The sequence below is a fragment of the Coregonus lavaretus genome (genome assembly GCF_964263955.1).
Source record: "Coregonus lavaretus genome assembly, contig: HAP1_SCAFFOLD_271, whole genome shotgun sequence".
Lineage (NCBI taxonomy): Eukaryota > Metazoa > Chordata > Actinopteri > Salmoniformes > Salmonidae > Coregonus > Coregonus lavaretus.
In genome coordinates, this window is record NW_028157817.1 from 29,240 (window position 1) to 53,936 (window position 24,697).

General features: G+C 47.3%; 1 protein-coding gene across 2 annotated transcripts in view; it reads left to right on the forward strand.

Annotated features, from left to right (window-relative positions):
- The window catches only part of LOC311124898 (myosin phosphatase Rho-interacting protein-like), a 58,446-nt gene that overhangs the window by 20,359 nt on the left and 13,390 nt on the right, over positions 1-24,697 (forward strand). Inside the window, exons 4-14 of one of the 2 annotated variants that reach the window (XM_084198995.1) lie at positions 6,965-7,116; positions 7,320-7,585; positions 7,792-8,218; positions 11,368-11,494; positions 12,962-13,066; positions 15,344-15,400; positions 16,548-16,616; positions 18,272-18,361; positions 18,570-19,247; positions 19,359-19,496; positions 21,059-23,677. In XM_084198995.1, coding sequence (XP_084055121.1) covers positions 6,965-7,116; positions 7,320-7,585; positions 7,792-8,218; positions 11,368-11,494; positions 12,962-13,066; positions 15,344-15,400; positions 16,548-16,616; positions 18,272-18,361; positions 18,570-19,247; positions 19,359-19,496; positions 21,059-23,677 — 4,728 coding nt within the window. The remainder of the gene's footprint in view (positions 1-6,964; positions 7,117-7,319; positions 7,586-7,791; positions 8,219-11,367; positions 11,495-12,961; positions 13,067-15,343; positions 15,401-16,547; positions 16,617-18,271; positions 18,362-18,569; positions 19,248-19,358; positions 19,497-21,058; positions 23,678-24,697) is intronic. The other variant, XM_084198996.1, reaches the window with a different exon arrangement.

Sequence of the window (24,697 nt, forward strand, 5' to 3'; positions counted from 1 at the left end):
CACTACATAGACGCCACAACACTACATAAAGAGAGACGCCACAACACTACATAAAGAGAGACGCCACAACACTACATAAAGAGAGACACCACAACACTACATAAAGAGAGACGCCTCAACACTACATAAAGAGAGACACCACAACACTACATAAAGAGAGACACCACAACACTACATAAAGAGAGACACCTGAACACTACATAAAGAGAGACACCTCAACACTACATAAAGAGAGACACCACAACACTACATAAAGAGAGACACCTCAACACTACATAGACACCACAACACTACATAAAGAGAGACACCACAACACTACATAAAGAGAGACACCACAACACTACATAAAGAGAGACACCACAACACTACATAAAGACATACCTAAGACGACAACACAACACGGTAGCAACACATGACAACAACACGGTAGCAACACAACATGACAACAACACGGTAGCAACACAACATGACAACAACACGGTAGCAACACAACATGACAACAACACGGTAGCAACACAACATGACAACAACACGGTAGCAACACAACATGACAACAACACGGTAGCAACACAACATGACAACAACACAGTAGCAACACAACATGACAACAATACGGTAGCAACACAACATGACAACAACACGGTAGCAACACAACATGACAACAATACGGTAGCAACACAACATGACAACAATACGGTAGCAACACAACATGACAACAACACGGTAGCAACACAACATGACAACAACACGGTAGCAACACAACATGACAACAACACAAAACATAGTACTAACATTAGTTGACTGACAGCGGTCCCTGAGATGCTGCTGCAGAACAGTCCCTTAGGTAGTCGACTGACACCAGTTGGGCAGTTCTGAAGTGCTTGTTTTAATCTAAACGGACCTCCTAAGAAGGAGGACTACAGCTCCTCAGTCCCTGATGATAATTGGTTGAGAAACCCTGGGCCAGAGGGTCAATGACCAGGAGGGATAGTGAGTGACAGGAAACGGGGTCGTCTAGTTCTCTCCACAGTCCACACTTGACTGATATAATGCTAGGGAGCAGAGTAGATACCATCCTGGGACCTCTGTCTTCACCAGGTGTTGAATTCACAGTGCCGTTGTGATCCCCTGACTGAGGTATTTAACCCTAGTATTCACTGAGGTATTTGACCTTAGTATTCACTGAGGTATTTAACCCTAGTATTCACTGAGGTATTTAACCCTAGTATTCACTGAGGTATTTGACCCTAGTATTCACTGAGGTATTTAACCCTAGTATTCACTGAGGTATTTAACCCTAGTATTCACTGAGGTATTTAACCCTAGTATTCACTGAGGTATTTAACCCTAGTATTCACTGAGGTATTTGACCCTAGTATTCACTGAGGTATTTGACCCTAGTATTCACTGAGGTATTTGACCCTAGTATTCACTGAGGTATTTAACCCTAGTATTCACTGAGGTATTTAACCCTAGTATTCACTGAGGTATTTAAGTATTCAGCCGACGGGACTAGAAACTATAGTGAGTGACCGAGACTGTCTGTCTGTTTGTCCGCGGAAGGTAGGAAGGTAGGAGTAGTGTGTATTCTGTTTGATGCAGCGGCGTGTCGAGGCACATATGGCATATTAAACAGCAGCTTCCTGCTTCACTCCAACCCCAGAGCAGAGCAGAGCAGTGGTTTCTGACGCTACTTGCCACCGGCCCGGCCAATAAAAACCCCCGGAAGAATTGATCATTTATGGAGTGGGTGTACTCCACTTAATTCTAAAGCTGGCTCTGCGAGTCTCACTCTGACACCGTTTATATAGGCCTATAGGTTACAACATGACTTATGAGTTAGGCTATCATTCGGCGTCGTAACTGACTTCAGTGGGCAAATGCTCACCTTCACTGGCACGCCGGAGGAGTTTGCTCTTCATAGATTAATCCCATTTTCAACTGTACCGGGCAGATGGCAGACAGCGTGTATGGCGTTGTGTGGGCGAGCGGTTTGCTGATGTCAATGTTGTGAACAGAGTGCCCCATGGTGGCGGTGGGGTTATGGTATGGGCAGGCATAAGCTACGGACAACGAACACAATTGCATTTTGTCAATGACAATTTGAATGCACAGAGTTTCCGTGACGAGATCCTGAGGACCATTGTCGGGCCATTCATCCTCCGCCATCACCTCATGTTTCAGCATAATAATGCAATGCCCCATGTCACAAGGATCTGTACACAGTTCCTGGAAGCTGAAAATGTCCCAGTTCTTCCATGGCCTGCATACTAATCAGACATGTCACCCATTGAGCATGTTTGGGATGCTCTGGATCGATGTGTACGACAGCGTGTTCCAGTTCCCGCCAATATCCAGCAACGTCGCACAGCCATTGAGGAGGAGTGGGACAACATTCCACAGGCCACAATCAACAACCTGATCAACTCTATGCAAAGGAGATGTCACGCTGCATGAGGCAAATGGTGGTCACACCAGATACTGACTGGTTTTCTGATCCACGCCCCTACTTTGTATTTTTTTAGGTGTCTGTGACCAAAAGATGCATATCTGTATTCCCCGTCATGTGAAATCCCAAGATTATGGCCTAATGAATTTATTTCAAATGACTGATTTCCTTATATGAACTGTAACTCAGTAAAATCGTTGAAATTGTTTCGTGTTGCATTTATATTTTTGTTCAGTCCAAAATTACTTTTTAATTCTGTCATGGAAATGCATGTATTTCCTATTACCAAGTCATTTACAATGTCTATACCTTTAGTTTTCCATGTGGGCCAATTTATCGATGAATTCTGAAAAGCTATCCAAGGATTGTTCCATAAGGTTGTGTTTTTAGGAAGTGATATTGGTTCTTGTAGAATACGTTACGTTTTCTTCCATATTGTTATAGTGTTCTTAACCATGAAGTTGTTAATGTTCATAGCTTTATCCTTTGAAAATAGACATGTAAAAAGATTCTGGGGATGAGCGTGCGCATCTTTAGTGCATTTAACTATACAGTATGTTGCAAGTAAAAGCCTTGGGTGGCAAGTTGATACAATTCCAAGTCTGGAAGGTTAAAACCACGCTCCGATTTAGGAAGATGTAAAACTTTCCTTTTTATTCTCAGAGTTTTATTTGCCCATATAAAGTCTGTTATGACCGAGTATACTTTTTTTTTTAAAGAATGTCTTCGGTGGGGTAGCACAGTAGGAGGCTATGGAATTGGATCTGGAGAAATCAAACCCACTACAGCATATGGACTGCATCTCAAGTGGCCCCCCTGTTCCCTATATAGTGCATTGCTTTTCGACCAGGGTCCATAGTGCTCTGGTCAAAAGTAGTGCACTAATATAGGGAATAGGGTGCAATTTGGAACTTAGCCAGAGAGGATCAATGGCAGTGTTGTTGGCAGATGGAGGATTCTTTGTGTTGACGCTTGTATCAGATCAGACAACATTACATAAAGAACACACCTCTCTCTCCATTTGGACTGGCCCTCTCTGTCCGAATGGACTGGACTGGCCCTCTCTGTCCGTGTGGACTGGACTTGCTCTGGCACAGATCTAGAATCATCTTATCTTCCCTCAATCCTATCCACCATTTGGGGGGAACAAGGGAAAAGCGTGACCAAGTCCATGTAATACCTTCAAGCTTTCTCCTTCACAAAGATAGAGGTGCATCTTTTATGAGACAGAGAACCCTCTCCCAGCCCTACCCCCCTCCTCCCCTCTGCACCATAACAAGTGTGACCCAGTGTAATAGCCATATTTGGAAGCCCACAGGGTTTACTGGCAGCCTGCATTAAAACAGGATCCATGTGAATGGCCTTAAAAGTAGGAGAGAAACAACACCTGTTTTAAATCTGCAGCAGACAGCCAGGCAGGCAGAGTACAGTACTGTCTGGGTCTGATAACACCAAGCAGGCAGAGTACAGTACTGTCTGGGTCTGATAACACCAGGACAGGACAGGCAGAGTACAGTACTGTCTGGGTCTGATAACACCAGGACAGGCAGAGTACAGTACTGTCTGGGTCTGATAACACCAGGACAGGCAGAGTACAGTACTGTCAGGGTCTGATAACACCAGGACAGGCAGGGTACAGTACTGTCTGGGTCTGATAACACCAGGACAGGCAGAGTACAGTACTGTCTGGGTCTGATAACACCAGGACAGGACAGGCAGAGTACAGTACTGTCAGGGTCTGATAACACCAGGCAGGCAGAGTACAGTACTGTCTGGGTCTGATAACATCAGGCAGGCAGAGTACAGTACTGTCTGGGTCTGATAACACCAGGACAGGCAGAGTACAGTACTGTCTGGGTCTGATAACACCAGGACAGGACAGGCAGAGTACAGTACTGTCTGGGTCTGATAACACCAGGACAGGACAGGCAGAGTACAGTACTGTCTGGGTCTGATAACACCAGGACAGGACAGGCAGAGTACAGTACTGTCTGGGTCTGATAACACCAGGACAGGCAGAGTACAGTACTGTCTGGGTCTGATAACACCAGGCAGGCAGAGTACAGTACTGTCTGGGTCTGATAACACCAAGACAGGACAGGCAGAGTACAGTACTGTCTGGGTCTGATAACACCAAGACAGGACAGGCAGAGTACAGTACTGTCTGGGTCTGATAACACCAGGACAGGACAGGCAGAGTACAGTACTGTCTGGGTCTGATAACACCAGGACAGGCAGAGTACAGTACTGTCTGGGTCTGATAACACCAGGACAGGACAGGCAGAGTACAGTACTGTCTGGGTCTGATAACACCAGGACAGGACAGGCAGAGTACAGTACTGTCTGGGTCTGATAACACCAGGACAGGCAGAGTACAGTACTGTCAGGGTCTGATAACACCAGGACAGGCAGAGTACAGTACTGTCTGGGTCTGATAACATCAGGACAGGCAGAGTACAGTACTGTCTGGGTCTGATAACACCAGGACAGGACAGGCAGAGTACAGTACTGTCTGGGTCTGATAACACCAAGACAGGCAGAGTACAGTACTGTCTGGGTCTGATAACACCAGGACAGGACAGGCAGAGTACAGTACTGTCTGGGTCTGATAACACCAGGACAGGACAGGCAGAGTTCAGTACTGTCTGGGTCTGATAACACCAGGCAGGCAGAGTACAGTACTGTCTGGGTCTGATAACACCAGGACAGGGCAGGCAGAGTACAGTACTGTCTGGGTCTGATAACACCAGGACAGGCAGAGTACAGTACTGTCTGGGTCTGATAACACCAGGACAGGCAGAGTACAGTACTGTCAGGGTCTGATAACACCAGGACAGGCAGAGTACAGTACTGTCTGGGTCTGATAACACCAGGACAGGCAGAGTACAGTACTGTCTGGGTCTGATAACACCAGGACAGGCAGAGTACAGTACTGTCTGGGTCTGATAACACCAGGACAGGCAGAGTACAGTACTGTCAGGGTCTGATAACACCAGGACAGGCAGAGTACAGTACTGTCTGGGTCTGATAACACCAGGACAGGACAGGCATAGTACAGTACTGTCAGGGTCTGATAACACCAGGACAGGACTCCCTCTGAACCAGAGAGAACTCAAGCTGGGGTTCAGCGGGTATCGTAGGGTTTTCTGGGAATTCTGAGGTGACGAGTTTGGGAGAAACCGTGATGAATTGTGCCCCTCCAAAGGCACACATGCACATACCGTACTAGTCAAACGTTTGGACACACCTACTCATTCAAGTTAGACCGCAGAGTGAAGGAAAAGCAGCCAACAAGTGCTCAGCATGTGTGGGAACTCAAGACTGTTGGAGAAGCATTCCTCATGAAGCTGGTTGAGAGAATGCCAAGAGTATGCAAAGCTGTCATCAAGGCAAATAGTGGGTACTTTGAAGAACCTCAAATATAAAATATATTTTGATTTGTTTAACACTTTTTTGGTTACTACATGATTCCATATGTGTTATTTCATAGTTTTGATGTCTTCACTATTATTCTACAGTGTAAAAAATAAAGAAAAACCCTGGAATGAGTAGGTGTGTCCAAACGTTTGACTGGTACTGTATATGCAGACCCACACATGTGCGTTAGTAGTAACACACACACACACACACACACACACACACACACACACACACACACACACACACGCTTCTCTAGTCCAGCCTCCCAGGGTTGTCACCTCTTCCATTCACTCCGCTGTGCCCTCTCTGGAACCGAAGCGAATTCCCCCCCCCCCCCCCCCCCCCCCCCCCCCCCTTTGTCATGGCAACCCTCTGGATAACAGTGGCGTGAACTTACAGTAGCCCACCATACACGTCCTCTCTCTGTGTGGAAGGAGGGAGGGAAGATTAACAGAGAACGGATGTGAGATCTATCCACCTGTTATATAGCAGCTGCTTAGGCACAGACTGAAATTACACTTACATTACATTTTAGTCATTTTAGCAGACGCTCTTATCCAGAGCGACTTACAGTTAGTGAGTGCATACATTTTTTCATAACCCTGTGGGAATCGAACCCACAACCCTGGCGTTGCAAACGCCATGCTCTACCAACTGAGCTACATCCCCTGCCGGCCATTCCCTCCCCTACCCTGGACGACGCTGGGCCAATTGTGCGCCGCCCCATGGGTCTCCCGGTCGCGGCCGGCTACGACAGAGCCTGGATTCGAACCAGGATCTCTAGTGGCACAGTTAGCACTGCGATGCAGAAATCTATCCACCTGTTATATAGCAGCTGCTTAGGCACAGACTGAGATCTATCCACCTGTCAGACAGATCTAGGACCTATTAGAAGTTGAAGTTTCCACTGCGGCTGTTGAAAGGGACTCATCAGATGTAGACTCCATTTCCCAGTTTGCTACAGGGCAATCACCTCTCATCATTGTGTTGATTCTAGTCATGTTCTACTGGTATTTCCCCTGGTATACAGTGTGTCATGTCAGGTTTGGCCGTTACCTGTGGCTGAATGTTGTTCGTCTGTTCTTCCCCCTCTAGTCGAGCACTCTTCCCCAGGGCACGGTGAATATGAACCTGTGTACTGACGTCATCGACGCAGAGCCCAAGACGGGCCAGAAGAACGCTCTCTGCATATTCACTCCCGAACAGGAGTACTTCATACGCGGGGAGAACAAAGAAATCATCAATGGGTAAGTGTGTGTCTGGTGTGTGTGTGTCTGTTGTGTGTTCTCTGTGTCTGGGGTGTGTGTTCTCTGTGTCTGGGGTGTGTGTCTGTTGTGTGTTCTCTGTGTCTGGGGTGTGTGTCTGTTGTGTGTTCTCTGTGTCTGGTGTGTGTGTCTGGTGTGTGTTCTCTATGCCCAGGTTAACATTCTGTTCCTCTCTCTCTGCCCAGCTGGACAGAACAGCTGGTGGTATATCCCAGGACCAATAAGCAGAACCAGAAGAAGAAGCGCAAGGTGGAGCCCAACACTTCTCAGGAGCCAGGACCAGCAAAGGTGGCGGTGAAGGGGTCAGGTATCCCTGAGGCGGGCTCGGAGAACGTTCCAGACTCCAGCTCCATAATCTGGCAGGAGGAGCTGAGCCACAGAGAGGCTGAAGGGGCGGCCTTGTGGCCTGCTGCTGACTTGGCCCGGCTGGGCTCACCACTGCCCTCTACAGGTATGGAGGAACCACAGTGCACTACACATCTAGTCCCATAGTCCCCATCTAGTCCCATAGTCTAATATAAATAGTACATCAAATATATCTGAAAGCATTGGTATGGTGTTAGCAAGCAGCACAGTGGTAAAACATAACATTACAATTTGGAGATGATCTCGTCTGTCCGTCTCCATCTTTGACCCTCCACCCCCTGCCTTCTCCAGGTGACTGTGGTTCCGTGGGCCGGGGCTCAGACGCCGGCTCAGTCAACGGTGATGAGGTGGACCGAAGCGCCCTCCACGGCTCGGTCCCCCTCCCCCACCAGGACCTCCTGTCCCCCACAGGCTCCTGCTCCAGCCTGGGCGGGGTGCCCCGCTGTCTCTCCCCGGTCCCCAGCGACCCCTTCCCCTCTGGCAGCTCCCTGCTGTCCAACGGCTCCCACATCAGTGGCTCGGTCAGCTCGCTGGACTCTGACGCCAGCGCAGAGAGCCACCCGGCGGGGCGGTTAGGGCTGGCCCTTGGAGGGCACCATGACACACCACGGTCCAGGAGGCTGGAGGCCGAGGCCAGGAAGGCAGAGAAGAGGAGCAGAGTGAGGAGTCCTGGTGAGGAGAGACTGGAGAGAGAGGCCGTGTTCAGTCCTGAGAGGAGGTGAGTCTGTCCTGTCTGTCCTGTCTTAGTTCAGAGAGACGGGAGAGAGGCCGTGTTCAGTCCTGAGAGGAGGTGAGTCTGTCCTGTCTTAGTTCAGAGAAACGTTAGAGAGAGGCCGTGTTCAGTCCTGAGAGGAGGTGAGTCTTTGTCCTGTCTTAGTTCAGAGAGATGTTAGAGAGAGGCCGTGTTCAGTCCTGAGAGGAGGTGAGTCTTTGTCCTGTCTTAGTTCAGAGAGACAGGAGAGAGAGGCCGTGTTCAGTCCTGAGAGGAGGTGAGTGTCCTGTCTGTCCTGTCTTAGTTCAGAGAGACAGGAGAGAGAGGCCATGTTCAGTCCTGAGAGGAGGTGAGTCTTTGTCCTGTCTTAGTTCAGAGAGACGTTAGCGAGAGGCCGTGTTCAGTCCTGAGAGGAGGTGAGTGTCCTGTCTGTCCTGTCTTAGTTCAGAGAGACGTTAGAGAGAGGCCGTGTTCAGTCCTGAGAGGAGGTGAGTCTTTGTCCTGTCTTAGTTCAGAGAGACAGGAGAGAGAGGCCATGTTCAGTCCTGAGAGGAGGTGAGTGTCCTGTCTGTCCTGTCTTAGTTCAGAGAGACGTTAGAGAGAGGCCGTGTTCAGTCCTGAGAGGAGGTGAGTCTTTGTCCTGTCTTAGTTCAGAGAGACAGGAGAGAGAGGCCGTGTTCAGTCCTGAGAGGAGGTGAGTCTGTCCTGTCTGTCCTGTCTTAGTTCAGAGAGACGTTAGAGAGAGGCCGTGTTCAGTCCTGAGAGGAGGTGAGTCTTTGTCCTGTCTTAGTTCAGAGAGACAGGAGAGAGAGGCCATGTTCAGTCCTGAGAGGAGGTGAGTGTCCTGTCTGTCCTGTCTTAGTTCAGAGAGACGTTCGAGAGAGGCCGTGTTCAGTCCTGAGAGGAGGTGAGTCTTTGTCCTGTCTTAGTTCAGAGAGACGTTAGCGAGAGGCCGTGTTCAGTCCTGAGAGGAGGTGAGTGTCCTGTCTGTCCTGTCTTAGTTCAGAGAGACGTTCGAGAGAGGCCGTGTTCAGTCCTGAGAGGAGGTGAGTGTCCTGTCTGTCCTGTCTTAGTTCAGAGAGACGTTCGAGAGAGGCCGTGTTCAGTCCTGAGAGGAGGTGAGTCTTTGTCCTGTCTTAGTTCAGAGAGACGTTAGCGAGAGGCCGTGTTCAGTCCTGAGAGGAGGTGAGTCTTTGTCCTGTCTTAGTTCAGAGAGACGTTAGAGAGACCGTGTTCAGTCCTGAGAGGAGGTGAGTCTTTGTCCTGTCTTAGTTCAGAGAGACGTTAGAGAGAGGCCGTGTTCAGTCCTGAGAAGAGGTGAGTCTTTGTCCTGTCTTAGTTCAGAGAGACGTTAGCGAGAGGCCGTGTTCAGTCCTGAGAGGAGGTGAGTCTTTGTCCTGTCTTAGTTCAGAGAGACGTTAGAGAGAGGCCGTGTTCAGTCCTGAGAGGAGGTGAGTCTTTGTCCTGTCTTAGTTCAGAGAGACGTTAGAGAGAGGCCGTGTTCAGTCCTGAGAGGAGGTGAGTCTTTGTCCTGTCTTAGTTCAGAGAGGAGGTGATTCTGACTGCAATCACCGTTTGTTACCTGGGATATATTTATCTAGGTAAAGCTTTATCTGTTAATCAGGTACTGACATAGACTGGTAAACCAGGTTAGTGAACTGTCTGACTGCCATCTTAGACTAGCAGAAGGACATCTGTAGAGAATCCCATGACGCAGCAACATACACAGTCTCTGCTTCTAAACTCACACACACACACACACACACATCCTTGTGATGCACACACACCCCCAACGCACCTGCGTCAACACACACACACTCAGTCCCAGAGGAAAAGGCTGTATTTGGTGAAATCCAGCCAGTGTAAGATGTGTGAATCTCTGTCTTCCACCGATCCAGTATGCTTCCCATGAACTATGTTGATTATTGATAATAATCTTTCCCTGTGGTTTTATCAGGGCTGAGGTTCAACATAAACACACTGAATAAACAGGCTTTGTACTTTCCATTCGCTCATCATCCACTCCTGACTCTGTTCTGGGAAAAGGGTCAAGAGGTCACACACACACACACCGGGGTGTGCTTCATCCTCTTCCTCCCAGATCCAACCCCCACCCGCCTCGTCCCCTCATCCAGAACTGGTCCTGAAAGGAGGAGAGGAGGACGGTGCAGTAGACTGATTGTCCGTTTGGTTTCAGTTGGGAACGCTGCCAACGGACCCCAGCAGCCAACTGGCACGCTATTACTGAATTATAACTAACTATAAACTCTTTAAGGAATACCTGGAATAGTATAATAGTTATCCTTCTACCACTGTCTTTTGTCTAAACTAACACCTGACTTATTTCACCTGCTAGCACTGACTTGTTTAAAGAAATGTACTTATTGGGATCGAGACGTAGTTGTCCCTGATTGCACTGACTTTGCTCACAGCTGCTTGTTTGAAGAAGTGTACTTACTGTGATCAAGATGTGGTTGTCCCACTGGCTATCCTAAGTTGAATGCACCAATGTGTAAGTCGCTCTGGATAAGAGCGTCTGCTAAATTATGTAAATGTAAATGTAACACACACACACACACACACACACACACACACGCTGCCACTCTTGTCTATACCTCTTTCTTTCTCTTTTTCTTCCGTTCTCTCTCTCTCTCTCCCTCCTTCGCTTGTTGCCTTTTATGGAAGCCAGCTACCGCAGAGGATTCCCCTAATAAGGGCAGAATAAAAACAGTAATGTTATATTTCCAAGCTCCCTGTAAGCCGAATAGCTCTCCTCCTTATCTGAAGAGAAGGTTAAAAGAAAGATGTGTGTGTGTGTGGAGGAATGCTGTCAGTGTGTCTGTGTTTGTTTGTGGAAGTTAGAACGGTTTCTCAGTTTCATGTAGCAGTGTAAAGTAATGTTCATTTATATGCATGTGGATTATGCGATGTTTACTTGGTGAACGACCCCCCCCCCCCCCCCCCCACACACACACACACACGCAAAACTGAACTATCCAATGGTTATTTTATTCTCTCCACCTGAGAAGGAATTATATCTTTCGCTGTATCCATTTTTTTTTTATCCACAGGAAAATGTAATGAAAGTTCAACTAAAGGCATCTAACCTCTACCCTTCACCTCTGACCTTTAACCTTGTTCCCTGTGTGTTCCAGCCGATCTGGGGTGATAGAGAAGCTGGAGGCGTTGGAGCTGGAGAACACGGAGAGGATGGAGGTGGAGGAGACTGGGAGGTCTGGAGTCAGGCAGGGCCGCAGCGAACACAGACGCTTCCACACAGAGGTACAACTACAGGGTCATACTATGACCTTTAAACCCGTTCAGTTCGCTGATCATAGAGAGGTTATCAAGTATGAGAAAAGCGTCTGCCCAGATATGATAGCCCTAGCTGACACAGGACATTGTCTACTTGTTTTATAGACCAGTGTTTTACAAGCAACATCACATGAAATAGCTCAGCTAGATTCTGTTAGCTGTTGCATATGAAGCAGATTCTTTCTCTCATATACACACACACACACACACACACACACACACACACACACACACAGTCTCCCTCTTTCCTTATTTTGAGGTCAGGAGCGTGTGCTGTATTCATTTCCATTTTCCATTCTGTGGCTCGATTCCCCTGATGATACTAACTTCCCTTTCCCACCGTGACTCTGCTCTGGCCTGGTCCGGAACATCAACAACAGAAAGACCTCAAAAGAGAGCAATTGTCCCCCCAAACAAATTCCAGAGAAAAATGTCCCCAGAAGTCAGACTGTTAAAAGCAACTTTTAAGACCTGTACACAAAGTTTGTCCTGTCTGTTTTGTCATGTTTGTCCTGTCTGTATTGTCGAGCATGTTTGGCATTTTCAGACTGGCACAAATAAAGGGCAGGTCTAGTAAACATCATACCACCTGCACGTACACACCCATTATCTCTCTCTGTCTCCCTCCATCTCTCTCTCTCTCTCTCTCTCCCTCCATCTCTCTCTCTTTTTGTCTCTCTGTCTCCCTCCATCTCCATCTCTCTCTCTCGCTCGCTCTCTCTCTCTCTCTCTCTCTCTCTCTCTCTCTCTCTCTCTCTCTCTCTCTCTCTCTCTCTCTCTCTCTCTCTCTCTCTTCTCTCGCTCTCGCTCTCTCTTTCTGAGACACACACACTGCTCCTGGATGGGGCTTGTTTTCTTCAATGTCCGATTGTCTTGGTTTCCATTCTCTCTGGTTTAGTGAAAGGCTGTTGGGTTCAGGTTAGAAGATGTGTGATGGTTTAGTGAAAGGCTGTTGGGTTCAGGTTCATGTTACAAGATGTGTGATGGTTTAGTGAAAGGCTGTTGGGTTCAGGTTCATGTTACAAGATGTGTGATGGTTTAGTGAAAGGCTGTTGGGTTCAGGTTCATGTTACAAGATGTGTTATGGTTTAGTGAAAGGCTGTTGGGTTCAAGTTCTTGTTTGAAGACGTGTGATTCTGATAGAAAAATACTTGTTCTTCTTATGACAGCTGTGCAGAGATGGTATCTCATTTTAGCATACGTTAAACTGTTCACATTGAAGGAGTCGATGTTCTGATCATAAAAACACAAATAACATACATTAAGGCTATAGTATGATGTTATGATTTGCTCCTCTGAAATCCATGAGGTAGGTAGGTGTTCTATAGGAACGGAATTAGGCTCATGATACATTGATGTGACCCCTGTCTTCAGACATTGACCATTTTGACCCAAATGGCTGCTGGAGTATTGATGTTATGTTGTGTGTCTCAGGGGCAGAGACATGACCTGGGCCAGGGCCTGGACTTCCCCTCCACTCTGCCGCCTCTCAGACGAGCCAAGTCCCTGGACCGCAGGACCACCGAGTCCGTCATGACCGTGAGTACCATTTCACTCTCCTCTCTTCTGTCGTTCAGTCTTTCTATGGGGTCAGTCTGCCATACTCAAACTCACCAGGGAGAGTTTTCAAATGGGAACATTGTAATCAGTTAGCGCTGTTGTTTACCCAAGGGGTGTGTGTGTGTGTGTGTGTGTAGGAGCTTTCTCTCCAGGTCCAGACAACACCGCAATAGTTCTACTGTTCTCCTAAAGCTGCGGGGTTAGAGGTCATCAGCAATGCAGGACTTTAGCCCTGCTGAGTGGAGGTTTAAAGGGGTTGTGGGGTTGGTGGAGTATATAGGTTGGGTTAAGAGTATTCAAGTTTTATTAGTCGTATGTACGGGATACACGTTCTATAAACCGTCCAATGAAATGCTTACTTTCAGGTTCCCCACTTGACAACGCAACAACAATAAGAAATAATAAAAGATAAGGGCATAAAGTATTTGGGTTGAGAAAGGGTGCAGCAGGCCTCAGCTAATGTAAACGTTATGATGATGAGTCACTGTGTCCGTTCAGCCGCATGGTGCCGGATTGGCTGGGAACACGTCCTTACATCAGCTCCTGGCTCGGCCGGACTAATGATGTAATGAACCCATTTTGGTACGCCGTGCCTTTTGTTAGTTTAATAAAACAGGCAGTCTAGAGATTGTTATGGTTAATGATCTATTAGTCTGCACCTCGTAGGGGGTGTCTTTCGGTTCCTACTCTTTTTGGCTGTTTTAGCGGCCAGGGTTTTCATGACTGGGTTGGTAGAGGATGATGCTGTAGAGAACAGTCAAGGGGGGGCTGTGATGGGTGACGTGGCTGGGGCAGAACAGTCAATGGGGGCTGTGATGGGTGACGTGGCTGGGGCAGTACAGTCAATGGGGGCTGTGATGGGTGACGTGGCTGGGGCAGTACAGTCAAGGGGGGCTGTGATGGGTGACGTGGCTGGGGCAGTACAGTCAAGGGGGGCTGTGATGGGTGACGTGGCTGGGGCAGTACAGTCAAGGGGGGCTGTGATGGGTGACGTGGCTGGGGCAGTACAGTCAAGGGGGGCTGTGATGGGTGACGTGGCTGGGGCAGTACAGTCAAGGGGGGCTGTGATGGGTGACGTGGCTGGGGCAGTACAGTCAAGGGGGGCTGTGATGGGTGACGTGGCTGGGACAGTACAGTCAAGGGGGGCTGTGATGGGTGACGTGGCTGGGGCAGTACAGTCAATGGGGGCTGTGATGGGTGACGTGGTTGGGACATGCTTTTTCAGAGCTGGTTGGTTGGTGTCGTGGACGTCCTAATGCAGTCCTCCATGCTGCAGGGGGCAGCACAGCTCCCTCTCCTCTCCAGGTTTTCTTCCTGCTTCTCCTGTGTTCAGCCATAGCTCTCAGGCCTCCGTGTGTTGGCACCCATTCCGCACGGTTTGTGTGTTTTTCTGTCTCAAGTGTGTGTGTGTGTGCGTGTGTGTGCGACACAAACCAGCACCGCTTCCCCAGGGCACTGTGTGTGTGTGTTTTCTCCCACTGTGTGTGTGTGTGTGTGTGTGTTTTTTCTCCCACTGTGTGTGTGTGTGTGTGTGTTTTCTCCCACTGTGTGAAACCACAACAGACATGAACTGTTTTACTGGGCACTAAGACTTCTATAGCAGGATTTGTGATGCCTAGTGGAGTAGGTACGTGTTTCCCCTAACCACTGGTCCGGGGTCAGTTATTATTGTATCCTCCAAATGATTGGGTAGGATTGGCAGTAAGGTAATCTGATCCTAGGTCTGTGTTCAGGGGAAATTTCTACCTTGAACAGAGCCAGAATGTGGATTTTTTCTTCTTCTGCTCTTTCTCAAACATAAAGTATTTTTTTGAAGGTTGACCAAAGTTAACTAATTAAGGGTATTTTTGAACCATACAAATGTTCAAAATACTCATTACAAATGTTCAAAATAGTCTAAATACGGTAACATCTATGTAACAAAGTGCAGAAAATGCAGCTTGTTGAAATTGCAACGCATCTGCCAGCTATGTATTGTAGACGCCTAGTCGGGATAACTCGTACCTTTCTTTCAGCTGTGGGGCACCTGTAAGTATGACATGTTAAAGTTATGAAGAGCTACGTGGATCTCAGATGGATGTTGTTTTTAAAAGGCTGCACCTTTGGTCACCTGGAATCTGTGCGTTTCAGCATCTCTTGGTTCATCTTGCATGATGTTGCTGTGTGGGTTCACTAGACTGCCTTTACTGTTCCTCGGGTTGATTTCATTGGCATTTATAAAGATTTAAAGTTATGTCTTTTTGTTTCTTTGTCCAGCCCGACTTGCTGAACTTCAAGAAAGGTTGGATGGTGAAGCTGGATGAGGAAGGACAAGTAAGCAACAAACCAAACCTACCAACATCACCAAAACAACTGATGTTTTTGTTTAGTTTTTTGATATGTTCCTGGGAAATTTAAACTCTTGAATAATGAACATTATTTGATGCCATGAGATTTTTTTTAAATGGTATTTTTATTTTTTTGGTCAGATCATCAAAGCAGGGAGTCAGTTGCAGTTCAAACAGCCATCTGAAGGTTCATCTAATGCCTTTTAGAATGTTCTAGTATTCTATGGCCTTTAGAGCCGAGCGTCAGTCAGTCTTTGATGGCACAGCTTCAATGGGTGACAGTTGAAAGGGTGATGTGGTGCCTCTCTTTATACAGCAGATCTATGTTCTTTTTACAGCTATATTTAATGTGTAGACCGATGCGCCAACGCTATACATTTGTAGATATTGCTGCGTTGTTGGAGCTAGATACAGTAGCATTTCGCTGTACCTGTGATAACATCTGTAATAATGTGTATGTGACCAATAAACTTTGATTTGATTTATTGCACAGTCCAAGTTAACACACAGCTTTCATAGAAATCCTTACTTTTCAGAGGGGCTACCAACATCCCCAGTCTCCTCTTCCAGGGGTTTGTTTCGGTGTTTGTCTGTGCTGGGTATAGTGTAGCTCAGTTGTTAAGAGCATGGTGCTTGCAACGCCACGGTTGTGGGTTTGATTTCCGCACGGGACCAGTACGAAAAGTATGAAAAAACGTATGCACTCACTACTGTAAGACGCACCACTAAATGACTAAAATCTATGTGTTGCACACAGAACCAAGCTCCTGATGTCATTCCACGGGGCGGCGCGCAATTGGCCCGGCGTCGTCCAGGGTAGGGGAGGGAATGGCCGGCAGGGATGTAGCTCAGTTGGTAGAGCATGGTGTTTGCAACGCCAGGGTTGTGGGTTCGATTCCCACGGGGGGGCCAGTATGAAAAATACAAAAATAATGTATGCACTCACTAACTGTTAAGTCGCTCTGGATAAGAGCGTCTGCTAAATGACTAAAATTTAAAAAATGTAAAATTGCTCCATCATAACTCCCACTGGCGCTAAATAGATGTTTTATTCTCAGTCTACAGGGGGAGCAGAACCGTTTCTGTATTCCCAGTGAACTCTGTGTGAGCTGTGTTCCTTCTCTCCCCCACAGTGGAAGAAGTATTGGTTCGTACTGACAGACCACAGCCTCCGATACTACAAGGACTCAATTGCTGAAGAGGTGACTTATCTCTAAATCCATCCAGACTCGTCAATCGTGCTAGTTCAACTGTGACCGACTGTAGCAAGGGCAGTGGTTATCTTTAAAAGAAATGGAATACGTGTTAGTCAATACGGTATTGATTTCCTATTGATAACTTTGTATACTAAACAAAAATATAAACGCAACATGTAAAGTGTTTGTCCCATGTTTCATGAGCTGAAATAAAAGATCCCAGAAATGTTCCATATGCACAAAAAGCTTATTTCGCTCAAATGTTGTGCAAAAACTTGTTTGCGTTCTTTTTAGGGAATATTTCTACTTTGCCAAGATAATCCATCCACCTGACAGGTGTGGCATATCAAGAAGCTATTTAAACAACATGATAATTACACAGGTGCACCTTGTGCTGGGGACAATAAAAGGCCACTCTAAAATGTGAATTTTTGTGTCGGAACACAGTGCCACAGATGTCAAAAGTTTTGAGGAAGTGTGCAATTGGCATGCTGACTGCAGGAATGTCCACCAGAGCAGTTGCCAGAGAATTGAATGTTCATTTCTCTACCATAATCCGCCTCCAACCTTGTTTTAGAGAATTTGGAAGTACGTCCAACCGGCCTCAAAACCGCTGACCACGGGGCTGCACATCTGGCTTCTTCACCAGCGGGATCGTCTGAGACCAGCCACCCGGGCAGCTCGTGAAACTGCACAACCAAATAATTTCTGCACAAACTGTCAGAAACCATCCCAGGGAAGCTCATCTGCGTGCTCGTCGTCCTCACCAGGGTCTTGACCTGACTGCAGTTTGGCGTCGTAATCGACTTCAGTGGGAAAACGCTCACCTTCGATACCCACTGGAACGCTGGAGAAGTGTGCTCTTCACGGATGAATCCCGTTTTCAACTCTACCGGGCAGGTGGCAGACAGCATTTATGGCGTCATGTGGGCACGTGGTTTGCTGATGTCAACGTTGTGAACAGAGTGCCCCATGGGGGCGCTGGGGTTATGGTATGGGCAGGCATAAGCTACGGACAACAGACACAATTGTACTTTATCGATGGCAATTTGAATGCACAGAGAAACCATGACGAGATCCTGAGGCCCATTGTCGTGCCGTTCATCTGCCGCCATCACCTCATGTTTCAGCATGATAATGCACGGCCCCATGTTGCAAGCATCTGTACACAATGCTCTGGACTGATGTGTATGACAGCGTGTTCCAGTTCCCTCCAATATCCAGCAACTTCGCACAGCCATTGAAGAGGAGTGGGACAGCATTCCACAGGCCACAATCAACAGCCTGATCAACTCTATGCGAAGGAGATGTGTCGCGCTGCATGAGGCAAATGGTGGTCACACCAGATACTGACTGGTTTTCTGATCCACGCCCCTACCTTTGTTTTAAGGTATCTGTGACCAACAGATGTATACCTGTATTCCCAGTCATGTGACATTTATAGATTAGGGCTTAATGAATTTATTTCAATTGACACATTTCCTTTATATGAACTGTAACTCAGTAAAATCGTTGAAATTATTCCATGTTGCGTTTATATTTTTGTTTAGTGTAAGTACACAGTTTCAAAATAATTGTTTAACTCCTGCAACTGGCTGCTTGTACGCTGATAATAGTCTTCTGTTCCTGACTTCACGATCTGTAATGCTGCTGTGTTGCAGGCTTCAGATCTGGACGGGGAAATAGACCTGTGTACGTGTTATAATGTCACTGAATACCAGGCTCAACGCAACTACGGCTTCCAGATACATGTAAGCCCCAATCACTCACATACAGTCTCAGATTATCATCTGTAGTGGTAATGATTTGATTGATTTGCGTTCATGTAACCCTTTTTGTCACTTGTTTTATTATCAAAAAGCACTTCAGTGTATGGAAGTAACAGACCCCTTCGCTGTCACCCAATGCTATAGCTGTTATTGTACAGTGTGAATCTAACGCCCTAACTGTCGTCCTCAGACCCAGGAGGGCGTACACACCCTGTCGGCCATGACTGCAGGCATACGGAGGAACTGGATCCAGGCTGTCATGAAGAACGTCAGACCCTCCACCGCTCCAGACGTGGCTAGCAACCACAGCTCCTTCTCCCCACTGGAGGGGCTGGTTCAGCCGGACGTGACCCAGGACTCCCCTCCCTCCGAGACCTCGTCCGTGGAGCGTGAGCAAGGGCCAGGCCCCAAGAAGAGCCGGGCACGCGAGCGTCGACAACAGGGCCGTTCCAAGACCTTCGACTGGGGAGAGTTCCGACCCATTGCCCAGGCTTTGGCCCAGCAGCGGGCCCAGAAGTCCGAGCCCCTGCAGACTGACATCGGAGACCCCGATCGGAGTCGGCGGAGGGAAGAACGAAGGAGGAGGTATGAGTCTGTGACTAGCTCCTCCGTGGACCAATCAACAGGCTCTGAAGGTGGGAGGATGGACTATGAGAGGGGGGGAGAGAGTGAAGGCAGCCCTGGGGGTGAGGGTGGGGGTCCCCCCACCCTGGAGATGCAGCAGAAGGCGGAGGAGGAGATGGAGCAGCACTGGCAGCAGGTGGAGCAGACACCCATCAGGGATGAGAGGCGGGTACCTCTGCCCTCGACGCTGCAGACCAGGGAGACGGCCGAGCTGGAGAAACTCCTGGAGAGCTACAAGAAAGGGGTGGGTGTTTATGTGAACCGAGATCAATGCAATGTCAAAGGTCAGAGATTCTTGATAGGTCAGTGCTCTCCTCACACGTTCACCTTGTCCATTGTACCGTGCCTCTCCCAGGTAGAAGAGCTCAAGGTGCAGTTGGAGAACTGTCACCAGCAGTTGGTGGACTCCAACCAGCACAAACACAATCTGGAGGTCCAGCTGAGGACGGCTCTGGAGAGAGAGCAGCACGTCCGTTCCGGATACATCTCCCAGGTAAGCAGCACCAGCTATTTTTGTTCTCCTCCTCAGAGCTGTTCTGTTCTCTATAGGCAGTCCTGTTGAGTTCATACCCAAGTTCAGATTTCATAAACTCAACCGTACAGATTGAGCTGTGTGTTCTCTTTCCATTTCGTAACCTCCTTTGCATGTTGTATTTTTATTGTGAGAAAACATCAAACAAACTGACATCAAAGCTACAAAACCCGCTCCAGAACGTGCCTTTTGCATGAGTCCGTTGGTTGCATGTGAGGAGAAAAGTGAAGATCTTGTTTTTCTCCTTTTACGGCTTCTTTTCGTCCATCACCTCTTGCTGATGTTGTTTCTTTTCAGGTAGGACAGATGTTCCAAACTCATGCATGTGTATTGAATGTGATGCATCCGATTTAATGATTAACATTAGATGGATACGTTTCCTTTTCGATGTTCCTGTGATGCTGTAAATGGCATGAATGCGTTAGGCTGCTTGACTTCAACAGTACAGCCATAGTTGTTGAAATGATGACGTTTGGCTCGGAACTGTATTTAAATAACATGTTCGGCTTGTCTCCTAATGAATTCTTTGCATGGATTTCAGATTTTTTATGAACTACTGTTCCGACCATCCATTCTTCTTTTTAACTGATGTGTGAGCCATACCATTATGCAGATAATAGTTTTCTATTGGATGTTTGCTTGTGTTTATGTGTGTTAGAGAGGGAGAGAGGTGAGTGTGTCCGTATGGAGGGTTAAAGTATGCTTTTTGAATTCTTCACCACGTATTGTGTAAATCTGAGTTTATCAAAGATAGTAGGTTTTCTTGGATGTAACAAATTAAATGAGATTCAGTTCAAAAGGGGCTTTGGAGACATTTTTGAGTTGACGACTTTGATGTTTAGAGAGGGAGAGAATGTAATTAGTTTATGCTGGCCTTTTGCATTTTTCTAAAGCCAAAAATAAGGTCATTTCAGGAGAAAATAATACATGTCCTGTTCATGTTGTTTTTACTTATTTTTGGTTTATTTAATTTAAGAAGCAATTTTCACATTCATTACACTGTTTGATTTTAGTTTTGACCAGCATTGTTACATTGCTATTACACAGTGTGATGCGATGTGATGAGTGCCTTTTTTGAGAAATGTTTTTGTGAAGAACACAAAGAATTCAGAAAAATGATAGTTCAAGAACATCGTTTATTCCTAGAGCCTGGTATGCCTCCCATCTCTAATGAAACCACCTAGCTAGCACTAACTTTTCATCACTTACCCCATGAAATAACTCTCATCCATTTAATGTGCATGCTATTTTGTGATTCACTAATCATGACCATTAAATCTCTTTCCAGCGCTCTAATTCTCATCATTAATGATTGAAGCTGGATTCTACTTCTGCAATGTTTTTTCATCATTATGGTTAAATGGTATAATGTTGAACTCAAAATGACATATATTATGATTTCATAATGTTTAATTGCTCTGAATCCAGAGGGAAATAATTGATGTATTAATCTAAAAAATATTAGCTAGCCTTCTCACCCTTTGCTATGTGTGTTAACCAACTTTTTGGTCCCCTTCTCCAAGCTGGTTCTGGAGTCCGATCCCGAGCCCCAGACGAAGAGGCCGGAACTGGTTAGTTCTCAAGCTCAGAGCTTAGCAAGGAAGTACCAGGAGACCAAAGAGCTCCTGCAGCTGCAAGAACTGAAAAAGCGTAATATGCAGGCGCAGCTTGGCCTCTCGCTTTCTCACCTCTCCCTCGCGGAACCTTACCTTTCCGACCCCCAAACAACAACCCCTCTGGAAAGCCTGCCTTCCTCAGAGCCACCCGTCAAAAAGACTGTTAGCTTTTTGATCGAAGATAGTGCCGACAGGATTCAAGAGCTAGAGGACTTGATATCAGGAAAGCCCCTGACTCTGAAGGGACTGCTTAGATTGCTAAAATCGCACGGTGAAGTCAGCCTGGAGAGTAGTCAGGATATAGGAGAACAGGGTAGCTGCCAGAGGCTCTTGGAGAGCTGGAAGTCTCAACGAGAGGTAGAGAATGAGAACATGAAGAGGAGCTTGACCAGGGCGGGCGAAAGCATCCGCAGTTACGAATCACGTCTCCTGGCCATGGAGGACATGTTGGGAAGTGTTCAGAAGGCGGAGAGCCTGAAGACCCCTTACGGACCACTGTGTCAAATCGAAGACCGCTCGGAAAGCCACGAGATGACCATCGGGACGTTGTCCCGGCGGGTTGAACTTCTAAACAGCGAAAATGGAGCGCTGTACCAGCACTGTCAGGAGATAGTGAACCAACTAACTGAGGCAGATGGGGAGATCGACAGGCTTAAAGCGGAGCTGATCAACCTGCAAGGCGGGAAACAACACCTACTGGTCCTAGAGGAGCTGAACAGGGTCAGGGTCAGACTAGCGGAGAGCCAAGCCAACGCTATCGACAGGGAGTTCTATGAGAGCGAGCTGAATGAGAAGTCTGTGAAGCTTCACGAAGCCCTGGTCACCTTGGAGGTGCTAGGAAGCAGCCTGAAGGACAGGGAGAGGAGACTGCAGCTGAAAGAGGCCACTCTCAAAGGTCTGGGATTCCAGATGGCCGAGGAAGGTGCTCCTAAGGAGAAGGAGCAACTCAAAGAGCAGCTGGAGGCAACAGGGGCCATGCTATTAGAAAAGGAAGAGCTCTGTAGAGAACTTCAAGCTCAGAATGTTGAACTTCAAGCTAGAAACCAGGAATCGGAGAGAGTCCAGAGGCCGAAACTTTTAGAGGCAGAGAATGAGATTAGGATGTTGCGAGGAAAGTTGGAGGTAGAGGCGAAGTCGGCTAGGGGAGAAAGAGAAGTGAATGTTAGTGAAGAGTTGAGGCAGGTAGCAGACGAAAGTGTTGTAAGGCAAGTAGTAAGTGAGATAAAGATGAAGTCTGAGGCCCTTAGTCGGGTGTTAGAGGTGTTAGTGAAGGTAGATGTTAGTGTGGAGAAAACGCTAATTGATCTGAAAAGCACTTTACATATCACAGACGGCCTCGGATCCTTTGAAGAGGAGCCAGATGAAGTAAGTCAGAGAGTAATGAAAAGGTTGGTATTAGAGGCAGCGTTCTGGAGTGGTCTGTTGAGCGCTCTAGAGGTTAGCCCATGCGAGACTGAAGGTGCATGTCGTTTTGAAAGGTGTGTAGCACAGCGTATGGTAGCTGAGAAGAGCATGTTGCTGTTGATGAACAGGATTTCTCCTCGACCCAAGATGGAAGTTGATAATGAGTTTACTGTGACTGCACAGACCATGGAAGCAGACCTTTTGAATTGGTGCAGCTGGCTTGATAATGACACCAACACGCACATTTTGAAAGATCTAACAGAGGCATTGCAAGAGAAAGTGTATTTGTTTAACCTAATTGCCTCCACCATTGAGATGTCCACAAATGACAAGCTCCTGTCCTTGGTCTTAGCTAGCTTTGATTCCGGCAAACTTAAGAAACGTTGGTCTGAGCACCTTCAAGACGCAGCCACAGAAGCTCACATGTCCTATCTCATCAGCAGGCTGAACTTCCAACACGAGAAAGAGCTGAAAGAAACACAGTTTGAGAAACTTCAGATTGGCAACTCTGACTGTGCCAACTGCTCTCTACTGAGAGAACAGAACCGAGATCTCCAATCCAAATTGGCGGATCTACAGAATCATCTGCCATGCCTTGAAAGCACTATGAGTGAAGATACTAGACCAGTAACACACATTCAGATTGAAGGGGAGCCCATTGACTCACTGGACAAGGCCATACAGCTGCAAGACGTAGTTGCCAAGCACAAGCTGGAGCTGCGGGAGATCAAGGACGTCTACGCACAGGAAACAGAAAATCTGAGACAGGAGGTGGCAAAGGTGGCCGAGATATTGCGTCTAGAACGTGAAGAAAACGTGAAGGAGATCGACTCTCTGACTGTCTGCATGGAGAACCTGAAGAAGAAACACGAGACAGAGAGGAGCGTCCTACTGGAGAAGTTCCATCACCAGATGGATGTCACCCCAGGAGTAGGCTATCCCACTGGGGCAGAGGATGGGACGATGTCCCCTGAGACCTCCACAACCTCCGCCCTCAAGGAGCGCATCCAGGAGCTGGTGGCCCAGATCTCGGCCATGACGGAGGAGATGAAGCGGAGGGAGCTCCAGGGCGACGCAGCTATCCTCCGGCTGAAATACGACAAAGACCTGGAGAATCTGAAGGTGGAAGCCGTACCTTGTCCTTTCTGTTCTCTCCGTCCGTGATGCCTTGTCTCCTTGTGGAACCCCCCACCCTCCCGACCCCCTCCACCCTCCCGACCCCCCCCCCTCCTACCTCCTTTACCCCCTCCCGACCCCCTTCTACCTCCCTTACCCCCCCCCACCCCCCACCCTCCAGACCCCCTCGTACCTCCCTTTCCTTTGTAAACCAGTATCCTCCAGTGTTGCATGGTGACTAATCCACTGTTAGTGCATGTGGTTGTTGACGCTAGTTGTGCGCTGAGGAACCCGTTTTTGTTTGACAGGAAAAGGTTAGTTAACCAGAACTTAGTCTCCGAAATCCCAACTGGAACATTGTTAATGTGGGAGGCAACCCATCTGCTTAGGGAGACCAACCAGAACCTGTCCTACAGTCCCATGAAAGTGAGGCTGACAAATAATTCAGGTCATGTTATTTAGTATCTATCAGCATATTTACACATGCAATGTGAAATGATCATCCCAGCAGGTATAGTTGCTGATGAAATGAGTTCCTCGGCAGCTACAGTAGGCGTCGTATATATTAGAAGTGTCCTAGACAAATGGTTGAAGCCCTTTAAAGCTGTCTACCTATTGTTGTCCTCAACAGATACATCATTTAGATAGGTGGACATATTGCTTTTTTTCTTGAGGATGATGAAGCCTAAATGAACTGCATTTAAAGATGCATGGGGCTTACCTCTTTGTCTTTGATGTGATGTTGCTTTAACTGACAACAAACAACTTTCCCCCTTCTGACATGCTGATTAACAAGTAATGATAATTGACAGGCTATCAAAACATTGCAGAATGCTTGAAGCATAGACATATTTACTTTCTTGGAAAAGTCATTCTAAAAAAGGAAGAAATGCAAAACGAGATCTAATCGCAAATGAAAAGTCTATTAACCACATTCCACCATGATCATCTACCCAGAATCCTTGGTAATGTATGTAAACATATAGTTACCCAGATGTTTTCATACCTCATAGATCCTAGGTTTTG